The following is a 16141-nucleotide window of genomic DNA, read 5'->3' as shown; positions in this document are numbered from 1 at the left end:
TAGTCACATTTAGGATTTTCTTTCTTATTTTGTTTACCCTTTAAAAATAAAACAAAAATAAGTGGTGACTCCAAGTCATTTTCTAAAAAATAAATAATTCTCAAATAAAAAGCGAGTTCTCCATCAAGTGGAAGCGGATGAGTAGAAATGCAGGGTCCACACCTTTTCAATTTGATACATTGTAACATTTGTTTTTCAAATTTTTTTCCATCAAATATTTCGACTCTTAAATCATTTTAAATTATTTTAATAAATATTTGTAAAAAATTTATATAAATAATTAGTGTTGAAATATATTCATCAAGAACAAATATAATATTAGCTTGAATTAAAAGAAATGTGTAAAAGATGATAAAATTAGTTTTGGAATTATCTCATATATATATATATATATGTTTTTTTAACAAACCAATGCTAAAAAAGAGAATTATACCCTAAGATTTGTTGAGAAAAAAGGTGTGGTGTATAAGAGAAGAATAGGAATGTGTATATAATAGTAAAGATTTGTATTTTATTGAAAGAATAATTATATTGAGGGAGATTTGTATCTATGAAAGAAAAAAAAGAGTTTGTCAGACATCTATTTTCTTTCTAAAAATAAAAAATAAAAAATTGGAAAGTACTTTTGATAATAAGAAATTGTTTTTTATTTTTTATTTTTAAAAACAAAAAAAATGATATTTTTAGAAAATATCTTTTAATTGTTTTCACTTGTATTTTTTAGAATTGTTTTAAAAAATAATTATATAAATATATAATAGTTAAAAATAAAGTTTTAGATATAAAAATTATTTTTAATATATATTTAAAAATATTAAAAAATAAATAAAAACATTTCAGATTCTCAAACATATTTTTATTTTATAAAATATTATTTTATGAAATATTATAAAACAGTTTTCAAAAATAATTTTTAAAAACTATTTTTTTAGAATCGTTTTAAAAAAAAAAATCATTAAACAGGACAAAAAGTCCAATCAAGGGAAATAGTGGAGGAAAAAAAAATAAAGATAAAAAAATTATTGAATGGTCCACCAATATTAATTGCTAAAATAAAAGCATATTTTTCTCTTTGTAGAATCTTTACCATTTCTTTTAATAATTAATCATGTATAAACTATAAATTATAACTAATTTAGAATTTAAAAGAACTAACTCGTACATATCTTAAACTATTTTTTAATGAAAAAAATTTAAACGTATTTAGGATATTTATCACTTTCCACTAACACAGGATGCTTGATGAAAGTAGAAATTATAAATAGAACAATAATATCACAAGCGTATCGTACTTTTTTTTTTTTATAATTTAAATAGAATTAAATATTTTTAGCAAAGCAAAGGAAAAAAGGCTTCTTGTTTTCCGTTTGGATAGCAGAAAAACGCCAGTGATCTTTTCATATTTACCTGGCTACCATTTTCCTTAAATACCGAACTCCTCGCTTCCCCTCGTTACTCCACCTCGACTCTTCATTCCACGTGGCGAGTTTCGGCGCCGGTAAACTACTTTCGCTGACTGCTACTTGTTCGAAGGTTAATTGTTCACCGACGTGACGACCGAACCGCCACGACGGATCTACTAAATATCGAATACTTCTCTCCCGAACCGGACTCCCACCCAAACCACGGGCATGAAGTGCTCGCGTCTCACCCCACCCGAACCTCAGCCTCGGTTCCTTTATGACAAGCATTTCGTGTGAGAATCAAGCCTCTCGATTCTCTCTCCACTGTTAAAGTTCGAGCGCTTCTAGTTCAGTTACTATCAGAATCCATAATTTTCTCGAGGCAGTACAGAATTTTCTCGGCTGAGGGGGATAATCGCAATCAGAGCTCTTCTACTGCTACAAGCTCGTACGGTTTCGATCAAAGATCACTGTACGGATTCCAGATTTCTTCTGTTTTTCATTTTTTTTCCGGGTCAATCGGAGAAGATGGAGATCTCTCTGTTCTTTGTTGAATTGTGTGTGATTTCCGTTGCTTTCGTTTGCTGATGTTGTTTGAATTAGGGTTTGTGATTTCGAGATCGTGTTGATTGGTAATGCAGGCTTTGATCCATTCAACGGTATGGTTTTGAGTCCAATTCTGGTTGAAAACAGTTTTGAAATTTTCTTCGAAAACGTTTCCAATTACCCTCGGTTTGGTTGCTGAGAAAGAGTGAAGAAACGTGAAGTTGTGTGTATGGTTAAGTTGATCATTTTGTTCTACGGAACCGATGCAAAGGAAAATGTATGGTTTCAATTTTCCTTTCATTCACTTTTCTCGTAATTTCCCACCAACCGAATGGAGGATTTTTTTTCTTTTTTCTTTTTTTCTTTTTCCTTTTGTATTGGATTATTCTGTATAAGAGATCTGAAGTTATTGAGGACTTAATTGCAGACTAGAATAATATTCTCTTGAAGTTCCTCCAATTGTTGTGCAAACCAAAGCATGGCACAGAGTAATTGGGAAGCTGATAAAATGTATGTGCTGTTCCAATATTTTTTCTATGTTCAATTGATTATTTCCTTCTTCTGATTTCCCATCTGAGAATTAATTATTCCACTTAGTCACGAAATTTGATATTTACCTTGTATTAATAACTTTTTCTTGATAGGCTTGATGTTTATATTCATGATTATTTGCTCAAAAGAAAATTGCATGCCTCTGCAAAAGCTTTCATGACTGAAGGGAAGGTTGCCACAGATCCAGTGGGTATGTTTGATGAGATTCTGATTTAATTCTTGTCAATATGTCGGATAATGTTGTTGAGATTGTGGAAGTTATACAGGTTACCTTATTCATATTTGTCCTATTTGTTGTCCATATTATGGTAGGTATACACGTTATAATGTTCTTTTTCTACTTGTTTGAGCTGACTACATAAGATGAAATATGCAAGTTATGTGGTGAGGTGGGTGTGTGAAGTATAATTTGGATGTGCAGCAATTGATGCACCTGGGGGATTTCTCTTTGAATGGTGGTCTGTCTTTTGGGACATCTTCATTGCGAGGACAAATGATAAACATTCCGAGGCTGCCGCAGCTTACATAGAGGTTTCTCAAATCCATTTTGTGTAATTTCTAGATTGATATCGCTGATTCGATATTTCAAGTAAGCTCAGTGGTTTTTTTTCTTGGATGAAACTTAGGCACAACAAATGAAGGCAAGGGAGCAGCAACAACAACAACAGCTGCAAATGCAGCAGTTGCAATTCATGCAGCACCGAACTGCTCAGCTACAGCGAAGGGATCCAAATCATCCTCCCCTTGGAGGTTCCATGAATGCTATAAATTCTGAAGGAATGATGGGTCAGTCATCAGCCAGTGTATTGGCCATGAAAATGTATGAAGAACGTATGAAACACCCTCATTCAATGGATTCAGAAACATCTCCAGCTCTAATTGATGCCAACAGGATGGCCCTTCTCAAATCAGCCACCAATCATCAAAGGTAGACTTGTAACTTTATTGGTGTACCTGAGGTGAAATAGTGCTTTCCTTTTACCTTGCTGAAACAGCTCAGTCATTTCTCTTGTTCTTTTTCTGGATTCAGCCAGTTGGTACAAGGTAATTCTGGCAGCATGTCTGCGGCCTTGCAACAAATCCAGGCACGAACTCAGCTGACCCCTGTAACTACTTAACTATCTTGTCTTCTCATAGTTTTGCTCAATATTTTATTTTAGCTTCAATTTTTTTTTGTTTATTTGACCATGCATCCGTGATTTTTTTCTGGAATTTATAGGACATCAAAGGCGAAGTTAACTTGGGTGCTACTCAAAAATCTTTGCCTATGGATCCATCAATTTACGGGCCAGCAATTTTGCAATCAAAATCAGGACTAGGTGGTGCAGGTAACATTGCCTCACCCTACATAAAAACTAGGAGATATTTTTATATAGACATATTTTTGTGTTACTATGAGCAGAATAATGACCTCTTTTGTAAAGACCATATGGGTCCACAGTGGTGTTAGTGGAATAACATATAATAAATTGGGCACCTTCTATTTTTGGTTGAGACAAATGGCAACAGTTAAAAGTTTATATAAGAGGAGGGCTAATGGCCTTGATCTAAGGCTTGAAAATCTCATATGACAGTTTCAAGATTGTTTATGGATTTTTCTTGGGAGGTTTTCTAGTCACTTAGATGTGTTTAATGGCCTTAATACAGTCTCATATTTGCTTTTATCTTCTAAATCTTGTCAGTACTAGGTTTCATGTATTTATTTTTCATTCACAGTAGAATAAAAGTTGAGCTACTGTGGCATTCCTGTACATGATACCATACTGAGCTATGTATTACATTGCTGCGGCATGATACTGTTCAGGCTGCTGTAAAATGAATTTATGATTTTTACTTCTTTTTTGAGTTCTTTTTACCTATCTAAATTTATGATTGAGATTATCTTAGTTTGTTGTTTATTTTTCTTAGTTTTTACTGTTTACAAATCCATAGAGCTAATGGACTATTTTTTAATTTAATGCTTTCTAGTGTTCTCTTATGAATTTCTTTAATATGAAATTGCCTTCCTAACTGTAATTGCTTAAGAAATGCTGTCTGATTGCCTAGTTTTCTTTTCCTTTCTTTTTTCTTTGTTTCCTTCTTTCTCATCTTAATTTCTTTGGGAATGACGGATGTTTTTCTTTTTATGACTTAAGAGAACCCTTCAAAACACTAATGGACCTTAAAATATTATCTCAGAACACTATCTACCTCATGGTCTGAAGTATCAGGCAAGTCTTCAATGACTTCACTATGGTTGTGATGAGTCAGAGACATGAGTCAAGTATTGTGCAGTTTAACAACAACTCAGATATATATCACATGACTCATCTCCCTCACAAGATGACTCAGATTCACAACCCCTCAACATAGATCTGATAAAAATGGGAGGAAAAAATAGAAAATTTCTACATTTCTTAGAGATTGCCCATTATAATCATGAAAAAAATCACTCAACAATTGTTTACTTGTTATTAATTTTTCATGTTTTATTCTTTGAAAATAAAAAAAAATAGTTCTTATTTAGCAATCTAAAATCCCAATATATTTTGATACACTAAGTATGAAAAGTTAGTATCGAGTATAAGAATGGGTATGGTAGTGTTTTAGGCTTTTCAGTTCTTAATTATGATAAAACTATTCAAACATGTGCTTTTATAATTATTCAAATAATGTCAAATGAGTTAGATGTTTTTTTATTAGTTTGTTAAGTCCATCTAATTGAGGGTTTTTGTTTTTGTTTTTTTTTTTTTTTTGAAGACTTTCATTACTTTTTTATACTTCTTTGAGCTTTTGAGCTAACATATCATATGTATCGCCTGATACCCATTCAAGATGCCAAGACCGAACTAACTTGAGACCTTCTGAATTAGTTATCAATACCACAACTTTGAACTGTGATCTACCTATCCATAATCACCACCCAAAAAATCCTGTTGTTATGCTTGTTTCTAAATAATGTTGTATCAATATTCCTTTTTAGGTATTTATTCCAGTAGGATTATGGTTCTAGGCTGAACTTGAGAAAAGAATGATTATCTTAGTTCTAATGTGAAATTTTGTTGATCCGAAAGGAGTGAGAAGAAAAATAACAGAAGAAGAGATAAGGCAAAACAGATATTAGTGTTCCTTTAGCCTAGTGACTACTCAACCTTGTATATTCCACATGCAATATCTACCACTCATCACCTAGCATTCATCATATAATCCTCAGAAAAACTGTCATTAAGTAGGTCATGGTTTGGAACTAAAATCTCCTTTCCAAACACACCCTGCTTCTTGTTTAAGCTCTTACTGATTTTGTGAGTTTCACACAGCTGGTTGGAATAAAATTAGAAATTTCATGTGCATGAAATATACTTTCAACAAAATAAGATGCAGCCAAGGAAACATAAAAATTGACAAGATTGATCGCTACCATGGACTGGCTAGACGATCAATTGCAATAGAAACCTTGAATTTTCCCTTTGGAAAAAGATGAAGCCCATTGCAAATATCTGTATTACACCATATAAGAATTAGAATCAGGATTTAGTCTGAGAGAAATTTGAGTGGGTGCCATCCTCTCACTAAGATTTAGGGCTAGGATTGGCTCACAATTGATAGAGATAAGCTGAGATTACACTTCTTCTTTAAGGAGTTTGTATTAAACAAAGAGATCTCCCACTTTACTTTTTCAGATACTCATCTTTGGAAGAGAATTCTACACAAATACTTCAATTCATTGGTATAGATTTTCATGTTTAAAAATTTAATCAATCCATTTTGTATACTAATATGGGTTACTTGGAGGTGCAGGTTTGAGTGTATCATTTTGTTATGTAAGACCATGACAATGTACCTCAGGGAAATTGATGATTGCAATTTTTCTTTCTTTGCTCGAATGTTGAAGAACTCCTTTCTTTTTTCTTTGTCTATTAGGATAATGGTGCATAGTACCACTTCCCATTGGGAAGACACAGAATCTAAACCTTCCCAAAGTCCCTGCCGCTTATCGACTAAGTTAAGGGTTTGCCAGTGAAGAATTTCAGTGATGGCTCACAATCAGATTATGATGTGAATACATGAAATATTAATTTAAAATGGACCTTTTTATCACTTTGGTTGTGCTCAAATATATTCTTCTTGTAAAATGAGTTTTAGAATGAAATAATTTAATATGAAATAAACGACTTTCTTTTCATAGATGCCAAAGCCTTAACATGATTTCCTCACACCGGATATCTTGCAAATTAGGAGACAAATTTGGCAAGACACTTAATGCATTCTTTTTAAAGGGAAAGAAAAAATTAATCCGAGGTATCTTGGGAAAAAAATAATATCTAGAAATATTCATGGACTGAAACTGACTAAAACTATCTAGTCCTCTACATGTTTGGTAACAAACCATCATTCTAAGAAAATTAAACTGACTAATCTATTTTCAAGTGTGTTCTCTCTCTTTTGACTTCTCCCCATTGAATGATTGAACAGGGCTGTAATGAGTGAAATTTATACCATAGGGGTGAGGTTGGAATTAATTAGTATCTAGGGTGTTGAGTTGAATATATATTTTTTCAATGTCAAAGGAATCTGTTGTGAAGGTTATGTAGCAATGCAAGTCATGGGCTTTCAAAATACTTTCCTAAATTTTAAAAACTTAGCAGCTTGAGAGCATTCGGCAACTTGTTTCTCAGATTAATTCCATGAGAAGTTGATGTTTGTTGGTTTACATATTTTGCAGAAAACCTTCTCTTGATGGCATAAACAAATTAAGATAGCTTATTTCTTGTGTCTACTTGTCTCTTCTTCTTTCCTAAGCAAAGTAGTTCAGTGGCATTATTGATATATTATCAAACTAAAGCAAGAGGGTAAAGATATAACAATGGTTGCTACATTGGTGGTTTGACCAACATATTAGTCTACTAGTGGCTTGAATGATTTTTAGAATTGGTTGATGATCTTTTTATTTTAGTTTGTTATTGTTTTAAAGACATGACTCATTTTTTTAGATAGCTTATCATAACCTTTTTATGACACAAGACTTTCTTCTTTTTTTGTGATAAAAAGAGTTGGCGTACTACTTTATTTTGATGTGGCATTTGAAATATGTGATTGCTTTTGGGCACTTTCATGGCCAAAAATAAAATGGCTGTAAATGGGTTCTCGGCTTCAACAGTTGGGGTAAAGTGCTGGGAGTATATGCATGGAGTGAGGACTTGACACTCCGGTAGATGATTAGAAACTACAAAATGCGTTGTTTATTGATGTTGTTTATGCATGTTATTTAAGATGTTATCTTCAATGTTGCTTAGGACAGCTTGCTTGTGAGTAGTGTAATTGGTTCTCACTAATTGTCTGATAAATAAACTATCTGGCAACTTTCTCAATCATGTTTGAAATAAATTTTCACATTCTACATAAAATAAAATATGTGATCATATGCCTTCTTTTTTCAGGATTAAATCAAGGTGTCACTGGTCTTCCATTAAAGGGTTGGCCTCTAACTGTAAGTCATACACTTTTCTAGATTGCGTATCATTTTCATGTATTTTCATTGGCTTTGTATGAATCCTCACTCTAGATTCTACCGACTTATACAGGGAATTGAGCAATTACGACCAAGTTTAGGTGTTCAAGTACAAAAGCCTAATATACCAACCCAAAACCAGTTTATTTTGGCATCTCAACAACAGCAGGTCTTAGCACATGCTCAGGCACAAAGCAATCTTGGAAATTCACCTAACTATGGAGATATGGATCCCCGTAGGTTGTGTGGAATACCCAGGGGTAGCTTGAATACAAAAGATGGTCAATCCGCACGAAATGATGGATCTATATGCTCTCCTGTGCAATCAAGTTCACCAAAGGTTAGAGCATTTTCCAATAAAATGAAGCAAATCTAATGAATATTTCATCACACATACATGCACAAACACGGGCACTAGGGCCCAAGTTGAATATGGTTGACACTTTAAAAAAGAGTTACTATTTTCTTTTATGTTTGTGTTTATCATTATAACATGCTCCCTCTGGATCATTTACTATATATCTTCCCCATAAAACAGAAATAAATTAAAATTGAATAAGCTTGTATTGCTATCTAAATTTGGCACTGCATAGTTTATGCCTAGAGCATTGAAGGCATTGAGGGCTAGAACAAAAGTAGCTGTTAGATATGGTGTAACTGTCATCTCTTGGAACATGGCACTTCACAGTTGAGGCCACCCTTGATTGAATTATCAAATTTTCATTTCATTACCAATGGAAGGATTTGTTGATTTGTCTCTCTCGCATTCCTAGAAGATTGGCAATTTATTATTTTTGTTTTGACATTTGTAGGTTTATATTTGTCTTCCTTTTAGCTGTACTTGCAGTTGAAACATGAAATTTTGTTCCCTTGCCATTTAAAAATATAACTTTTTTTTTTTTTTTTGACAATTTTAGTTTTTGAACTTCCAAAAGATTTGGAAAAGGTGCTTACAATATCTTTAAACCCCAGGAGAAAAGGGGTTAGTTATCATTTAACTCAGTGTACCTATTGGGGTTTCTTTTATCAATACTAGAAGTTGAAATATGGTCTATTACATAAGATCCATTTATCTAAGATATTGAATCCATGGAGAGAGCACAAAATCTTATACATTGGAATCTGATCTTGAACTGATAGGCAGTGAGAGAGGGAGGATTAAATCATGTTTGTGGATAAATATGCATGCATATATATGTGCACATAGACACGAAAGATGAATTCCTGCTCTTTTTCATGTAATTGCTTTATTTATTTATTTATTTTCATCTTTCATGCATTTGTGATCTAGGATTTGATTCGGTTTTACTTTTTCTTTATCATAAATTTGATGATTCAGGATAAATTAGTTTTTGAAAGGCTTGTAAATACCTTCTTTCTGAGATTAGCTGGTTCTTTAATAGATGAAGGTGGCCCAGATGCAACACTCTTCCTCTCAACAACTGGACCAGTTGCAGCAGCAGCAAATGCAGCAGGTTTTTCTTACACTCAAATGGACATAATTACAGAATCTCATATCATGCACTAAACCTAAAGCTGTTTCATGAAGATATACTAAATAAATGCTTTTGCAGTCACAGGAGTGGTTGGAAAGTGTCACAATTTCCTAAAGTTCTTCCTTTTGTTTGAGAATATTGTAAAGAAGAATTCTTATCTAATTTTTCCTTATGAAAATATGTTTCCTTGTTGAATAAGGAATATGTTAGGAGCACATATTTGGACACAGGGCAGCACACTCATGAACTGGAAATGTGTATGTATAGGCTATGCTAGGAATGTTGAAATGTATGTGTGTGTGTGTGTGTGTGTGTGTGTGTGTGTGAGAGAGAGAGAGAGAGAGAGAAACAGAGACAGGGATGAGAGATGCCTACAGGAGCAGCAAAACATGGGATTGTTTTGGGGCTTAGGGTTCAAGTGTGGATAATATGACCAGGGAATGTGGGATTGTTTTTAGACTCAAGCTTTCTATTTTTGCTCTCTTCCTTATGTAAGAGTATCTATTATATTTTCGATTAATTGCTTATCTGGAGATATTGGAACTAAAATTGTATGTTCATTTCTGTGCCAATTGATTTTATCTTTATTGTTAATATGTGGCATCATCATAGCTTCTGCTGCCATAAAGAGTTTGTTTTTGTTGTCATTGCTGTTTTTTCTGTTTTTATTTTGGACTAAGCTAATTGATTGCCTGGTGGCCGTTATCATGCCACAGAATAACAGAAAAAGGAAACAACATTCTTCTTCTGGACCTGCTAACAGTACTGGCACGGGAAATACAGTTGGTCCTTCACCCAACTCTCCACCATCAACTCACACTCCTGGTGATGGAATGACTATGGCAAGTAGCCTCCAGCATGTTAACAGTGTGCCAAAAAGCCTAATGATGTATGGTCCAGATGGGACAGGAGGTCTTGCATCATCTTCAAATCTGCTGGTACATCTACTTAAATTTTTAAATTTCATAATTAGAAACTATGAAAACTACATCTTTTGACTCAGTTCCTCAAATCTGTATCCTTGGTTAGCTGATTCTTGTTTGCACTCACCATTTGTCTTTGGGCTATCGATTAGATGGAACTGTCTGACTATTGAATCTTTTAGCTTGTATCTGTCAATACTGAAACATCATTTCATTTCTTCTAAAAGCATCATTTCCTAATGCAGGACGACATGGAACATTTTGGAGATATTGGTTCTCTAGATGATAATGTTGAATCATTTCTGTCACATGATGGAGGTGATGGTAGGGATCTATATGGCACAACTGAGCTTAAAAAAGAGTCTTCTAAGGGTAATCTTCATCATATATTGCGTGCGCAACATTGGAGAGTCTACTTGAATGCTAATGTAGTATGTTCAAATGCTCCCTTCCAGGTTTCACCTTTGCTGAAGTTGGTTGTTTAAGGGCCAGCAATGGCAAAGTTACCTGCTGTCATTTTTCTTCAGATGGGAAGTTTCTAGCTAGTGCCGGACATGACAAAAAGGTATCATGCCTGGTAAAATAGTGATCAAATGCCACTTTACTAATGATATTTTTATCAAAGGAAACGTTTTATTTTGTATAATTGATGGATAATATTCTCCTTAGTTGAACTATTTCGATATTATCATTTTGTCTGCATTTGCATGCTTATCTACTGGACTTCAACTTCTAATCGAGTCTTTTATGTGGATCTACTTCAGTTACTTTGTTAGCAACTTGAGAAAAAATAAAAATAGAAGTTAAATAAATGACACACTGATCATAAAAAAAAAATGTGGTTACTTAGCTCTCTTGTGTGTTCATAGGCTGTTCTTTGGAACATGGATACCCTGCAAAGAGAGAGCACCCCTGAAGAGCACCAGTTTGTAATTACAGATATCCGTTTTAGGCCAAATTCAACTCAACTGGCAACAGCTTCATATGATAAGTCTGTGCGATTATGGGATGCAGCCAAGGTAATTGTCTCTGATTTTTATTTAAAAATTCTCTCGTACCTAATATCAACATTCTAACAATATAAACACATTTAATGGAATATGGATGCTTAAGGTCGCTTTTTTGGGTTATTGATGCAGCCAACCTACTGTGTGAATGCTTATACTGGGCACGGTTCACATGTTATGTCCCTGGATTTCCACCCTAAGAAGACTGATCTTTTCTGTTTTAGTGATAGTAATAATGAAATTCGTTATTGGAATATATCTCCGTTCTCATGCACTCGTGTTTTCAAGGTTGGTTCGCTAAAATTTCCTTTTACTTGTCTTTTGTCTTTAATATTTCAAAATTCCTTCTAAAGCTGCAGTTTACTGTCATCTAGTTCCTAATTTTTGTTTCTCTTTGGAACAGGGAGGTAATGTGCAAGTTAGATTTCAACCAAGAATTGGACATCTTCTAGCTGCAGCAATGGATAAAGTGGTGTCCATCTTTGATGTTGAAACTGACAGGCAAATACACTCACTCCAGGTATCTGTGTTTGTAAAATTTTGTTATTGATTCTAGGCTTAGATTGAGTAATTAATGTAACCCCAAATGCTGGCACATTGCCTTTGGAATGGAGTGATCACAGTTGTTTTTGATAGGTCACGGATTGATTACCTCTTAATTAAAAATTCTTGTAACCAATATTAAAATTTTGGTCTTATGCTCAGGGGCACTCAGAAATGGTAAATTACCTTAGCTGGGATGCAAATGGAGAATTTATGGCATCTGTCAGTCCAGACTTGGTGAAAGTTTGGTCTATAGCTTCAGGAGAGTGCATTCATGAGCTTAGCTCCAATGGAAGCCAATTCCATTCTTGTGTTTTTCATCCAAGTTATCCAACTCTTTTGGTTATTGGTGGAATCCGGGTAATTTCCTCTATTTCCTTTTTGGGTAAAGTTCTATTAGTGTGATCCATGACAAGCAACCCTCAATATTTTATAGGGTACAATTTTGGCAGGGATAAAATGCATATAATCTTTAATGTATAATTATTATATTGTGAACATAAGTTAGGTTTAATTGTCCAATACTTTGTTAACTTATATAATTGGTAGTGTTGAATATCAAACCTGATTATGGCCCTTGAGGCCTAGCTCAAGTGGTAAAGGGATGGGGAGGGTTTGTGGGAGGTTCTAGGTTCAAGTCCCAATTTGGACAAAACTTTACCTATTGAAAAAAAATACCAAACCTGATTATGTAAATTGAATTTAGTGTAGGTCTCTCTTGAAAAATCAAGGGGCTTCAAGTAATAGAACCCTCATATAATATTTATACATATATAAATTTAAGAGTAAATTTTCATGAAACCCTCTTCCATTACTAGAGTAGCTACTCTTTGGCCATTGAATTGCAAAAACAACCAAAAACATTTCAAACTTTGACAAGGTGACTGAATTAACAAGAATATGAAAGCAACCTATTTATTCTTTTCTAAATTTCCTTTCTCTAGGGCCCTTGATATTTGCTTTTATATTTTTTTCATTTCTTCATAATAACCTCATTTCTTAACCTTTTAACATTTCTATCTCATTTCATTTCTTCTTAATCACCTTGTTTCTCAAAATTTTAAGCTTTCCCTGGATCCTCTAAACTCTCTCTTTCTTCTTCTTTTTCTTCTTCTATTCCTTTGTTTTTCTTTTTTCAGTGTATTATATGCTGAGCATTGGGTATTCAGTACCTCTATTTTACTGGAAATCTTCAATCTTCTATGTAGAATTTGTTACTGCCAGCCTTCTTTCCAGATTTATTATTCCTTGTGCTTTAGCTGCAAGGTCATGGGTTTAAGCCCATGATCTTCTATATGGATGAAACATGTAGGCCATTTTCTTATCCACCAAAACAAAAATGTGGAAGTTCTGGAGAGATATATAAGATGAAAGAGTGTCACTAGAAAGGTAAGACATATATTGTGGTTTGTTTCCCTAGAAGAATGCTTGGGGTACTCTAAAAGATAATTTCTAGGAACATCTAGAACCACCACTGAAGGCTAACTGATTTGTACCCATTTCCTGGAATCATAGAAATAGTCCCTACATTCTAGAAGCTGGTCGAGTTAAATGAAGTAACTAGGGTAGAACAACAGACTGAAGAACAATAATCTCTCCCCATCTTACCCTCCCTTCAGTGTTGCTTGTTATTCTTGCATCTTCATTTAACTTGACTTGATACCTTATAAGTTATAATTTTTGAATAACTAGTCTGAAAAATTTTTGAGTTGGCTAATCACACACACATGCACACATATTCCTTTTTTTTTTTTTTTTCATAGAAGTTTGTGGGTTTTGACGAGTGGGTTCTGTTGAATTGTCAATGGTGTATCTGGGTTTTTGTTGTTTGATCCAGCTACTGAAATGTTCCAACTTAGGCAGATATAGCTAATTTTTGTTTGTTTTGCTCTTTTTTGGTCATGGGTTGCAGTCTCTGGAGTTGTGGAACATGGCTGAGAACAAGTGCATGACGGTTCCAGCACATGAGAGTATAGTTGCAGCTTTGGCGCAGTCACCTGTCAATGGAATGGTTGCTTCTGCAAGCCATGACAGCTCTGTCAAAATATGGAAATAAAAAGGCACAGATACAAAATATTTGGTGGGACTATCTCTGTTCCTTGGGAAAGTCAACAATCAGGGTATTTAGGAATTGGGTTTGTCATTTGGCATTATTTTAGAAATTTGTTTTTGTTAAAAGAATTAATTTAAACAATTTTTTTTTTTTCTTTGTTGTAATTTTGTTTGGTTGATGAGGATGAAAATTGAGAAGCAGGTGGAGCACATTGTCCGAAAGGTGAGAAAAGAGTAAACATATTTCTCATCTAGGAATTCTCCATGTTATAAGTATTCTGTAGCTGGTTTGGGTTTGTCTAGTTTGTAAATCAACTGGCAACATGAGGTTTCCGATATCCGTACTCCAGATCTGAAGCCTTGTTGTGGGGTCGGTTCTCGGTTGTCCATAAAATTGCATGAGCATCATTTGCCCTTATATGCACTCCCTCACATGCGGCTCATGGCAAGCTACATCGTCTACAATTTGTTGGCTTGAATGGTAATATCATTCTATTATACTTTTAAGTTTTACGTATTCAATACCAGAAAATGCGAAGTTTGCCTCCTAAACAAGGATTCTATCCGATGTTTTCAAAATTAGACTGGTCATTGAACTAAAAAAGTTCCAAAAAAGTTACCGGTTGAATCGGTGATGTCATATATATATATATATATTTCAAAAATTTTAAATATATATATAATTTATCAAAAATTTCTATCAAATTGGAAACAAAAATAATAATTTTAATTGTCATTTATCAATAAAAAAAAAATCATAACATCGTATAAATTTAAAGAATAAGTCATTAGCAATTTAAAAAATTAAAAATTTTGAAATTTATCATAGATTTTTTTTTCTTCAGAAATTTACTTTGAAATATAAAATTTCTTTAAAATTTAAAAATCGGAATTTTATTTAAAAATGGTAAATTTTAAATTATTTTAGAATTATTTATAAACGGATCATAATGTTTGATTCATTGATTGTTGGGAGAATTGGGCTTTAGACCCATTTGGTTTTGATAATTAATAAAGAGTCCATTAAACACCCATAATTGATTATAAGGATATGAGATGGGAATAGACAAAAATACTCATTTGTCTTTATTCTACCACCCTTTACATGTCACTATTCTTTCTTATTTAACAATTTTTAGATTTTTCATTATTTTTTTAAACTCTTTCATAAATAATTAAAAAATCAACATTATTTTTTTATTTTTAAATTATAAATAAACAAAAATTATATTAATGATTCAAAGAATATTTTGGAAAATACTTTCTAAAAAAATATTAATTTAAATAAATAAAAATTACATTTTATATTTATTTTTATCTTTTATATTTTAGAAGTAAATAATTTAATGATTAAAATACTATTTAAAATAAATATATTCACTATTTTATTTTTTTGATATTAAAAAGTATTTTAAAGTTTTTTTTACTATTATAAAATAAAAGGTTTAATTTTTTTTAATCTTCTTTCTTCCTTATTTTAATAACTTTTTGAACATGACTTTTAGTAATAAGTTATATGAAATGTTACAAATTTGTTTATTAAGGATTTATTTTAATGATTTGAATTAATTGAAAATTTATTAAAATAAGAAAAAGAAAAAGAAAGAAAGAGGATGGACGGAAAGTTTTTATTTTAAGTATTCAATTAAAATGTTTTCATATAACCTAATTTTAGAAGTGGATTATATCAATACATAATAGAGATTGAATTTTTCTTATATAAAATGGTTGAAATGTATATTTACTTATTTTAGATGAAAACAAGTAGTTAAAAATTATATAGATTATATTTGAGTTTGGTTTTAAAATATTTTTCTAGTTTTTATTTTTTATTTTTAAAAATAATTTTTATTTTCTATATTGTCTCTTTTTGAAAATATTTTTAATTAAAAAATGAAAATTATTTTTTAAAATGAAAATTGAAAACCTTGTTTAGTACTATTTCTTTATATGAAAATAAAAAAATAATAAATTTTATTTATTCGTTTATTGCGCCACTATACAATTGTATTACACTAACTGTACAAGGGAAATGTACTAAGTGTACAAAGGTGTACAAGGCTACCATTTGTGAAATATTATAATTGATTATGAGTCATTCCTTTATTTTTTTTTATCACTCACGAATTGT

At 32.4% G+C, this 16141-nt stretch overlaps 1 protein-coding gene across 7 annotated transcripts; it reads left to right on the top strand.

The window, feature by feature from the left end:
- The first annotated feature begins 1288 nt into the window (after window positions 1-1288).
- LOC100255105 (transcriptional corepressor LEUNIG_HOMOLOG) lies at window positions 1289-14428 on the top strand. 7 transcript variants are annotated; one of them, XM_002266136.5, is made up of 19 exons: window positions 1289-1875; window positions 2045-2226; window positions 2377-2459; window positions 2594-2691; window positions 2923-3032; window positions 3128-3429; window positions 3532-3607; window positions 3721-3829; window positions 7919-7968; window positions 8063-8329; window positions 9393-9464; window positions 10202-10423; window positions 10654-10780; window positions 10864-10973; window positions 11278-11427; window positions 11548-11703; window positions 11819-11935; window positions 12121-12318; window positions 13871-14428. In XM_002266136.5, exons 3-19 carry the CDS (start codon window positions 2428-2430, stop codon window positions 14012-14014), a joined length of 2340 nt encoding a protein of 779 aa, XP_002266172.1. In that variant the 5' UTR covers window positions 1289-1875; window positions 2045-2226; window positions 2377-2427; the 3' UTR covers window positions 14015-14428. The 7 variants fall into 7 exon arrangements, with proteins under 7 accessions (XP_002266172.1, XP_010652503.1, XP_059593996.1 ...); XM_010654201.3 differs by having other exon boundaries at window positions 2007-2062; XM_059738013.1 differs by having other exon boundaries at window positions 1496-1875; window positions 3532-3586.
- The last annotated feature ends 1713 nt before the right edge of the window (window positions 14429-16141 follow it).

The sequence above is a fragment of the Vitis vinifera genome, chromosome 7, assembly GCF_030704535.1.
Source record: "Vitis vinifera cultivar Pinot Noir 40024 chromosome 7, ASM3070453v1".
Taxonomy (NCBI): domain Eukaryota; kingdom Viridiplantae; phylum Streptophyta; class Magnoliopsida; order Vitales; family Vitaceae; genus Vitis; species Vitis vinifera.
The sequence above is the reverse complement of the archived record's forward strand: the minus strand, read 5'-3'. Positions and strand labels throughout refer to the sequence as shown.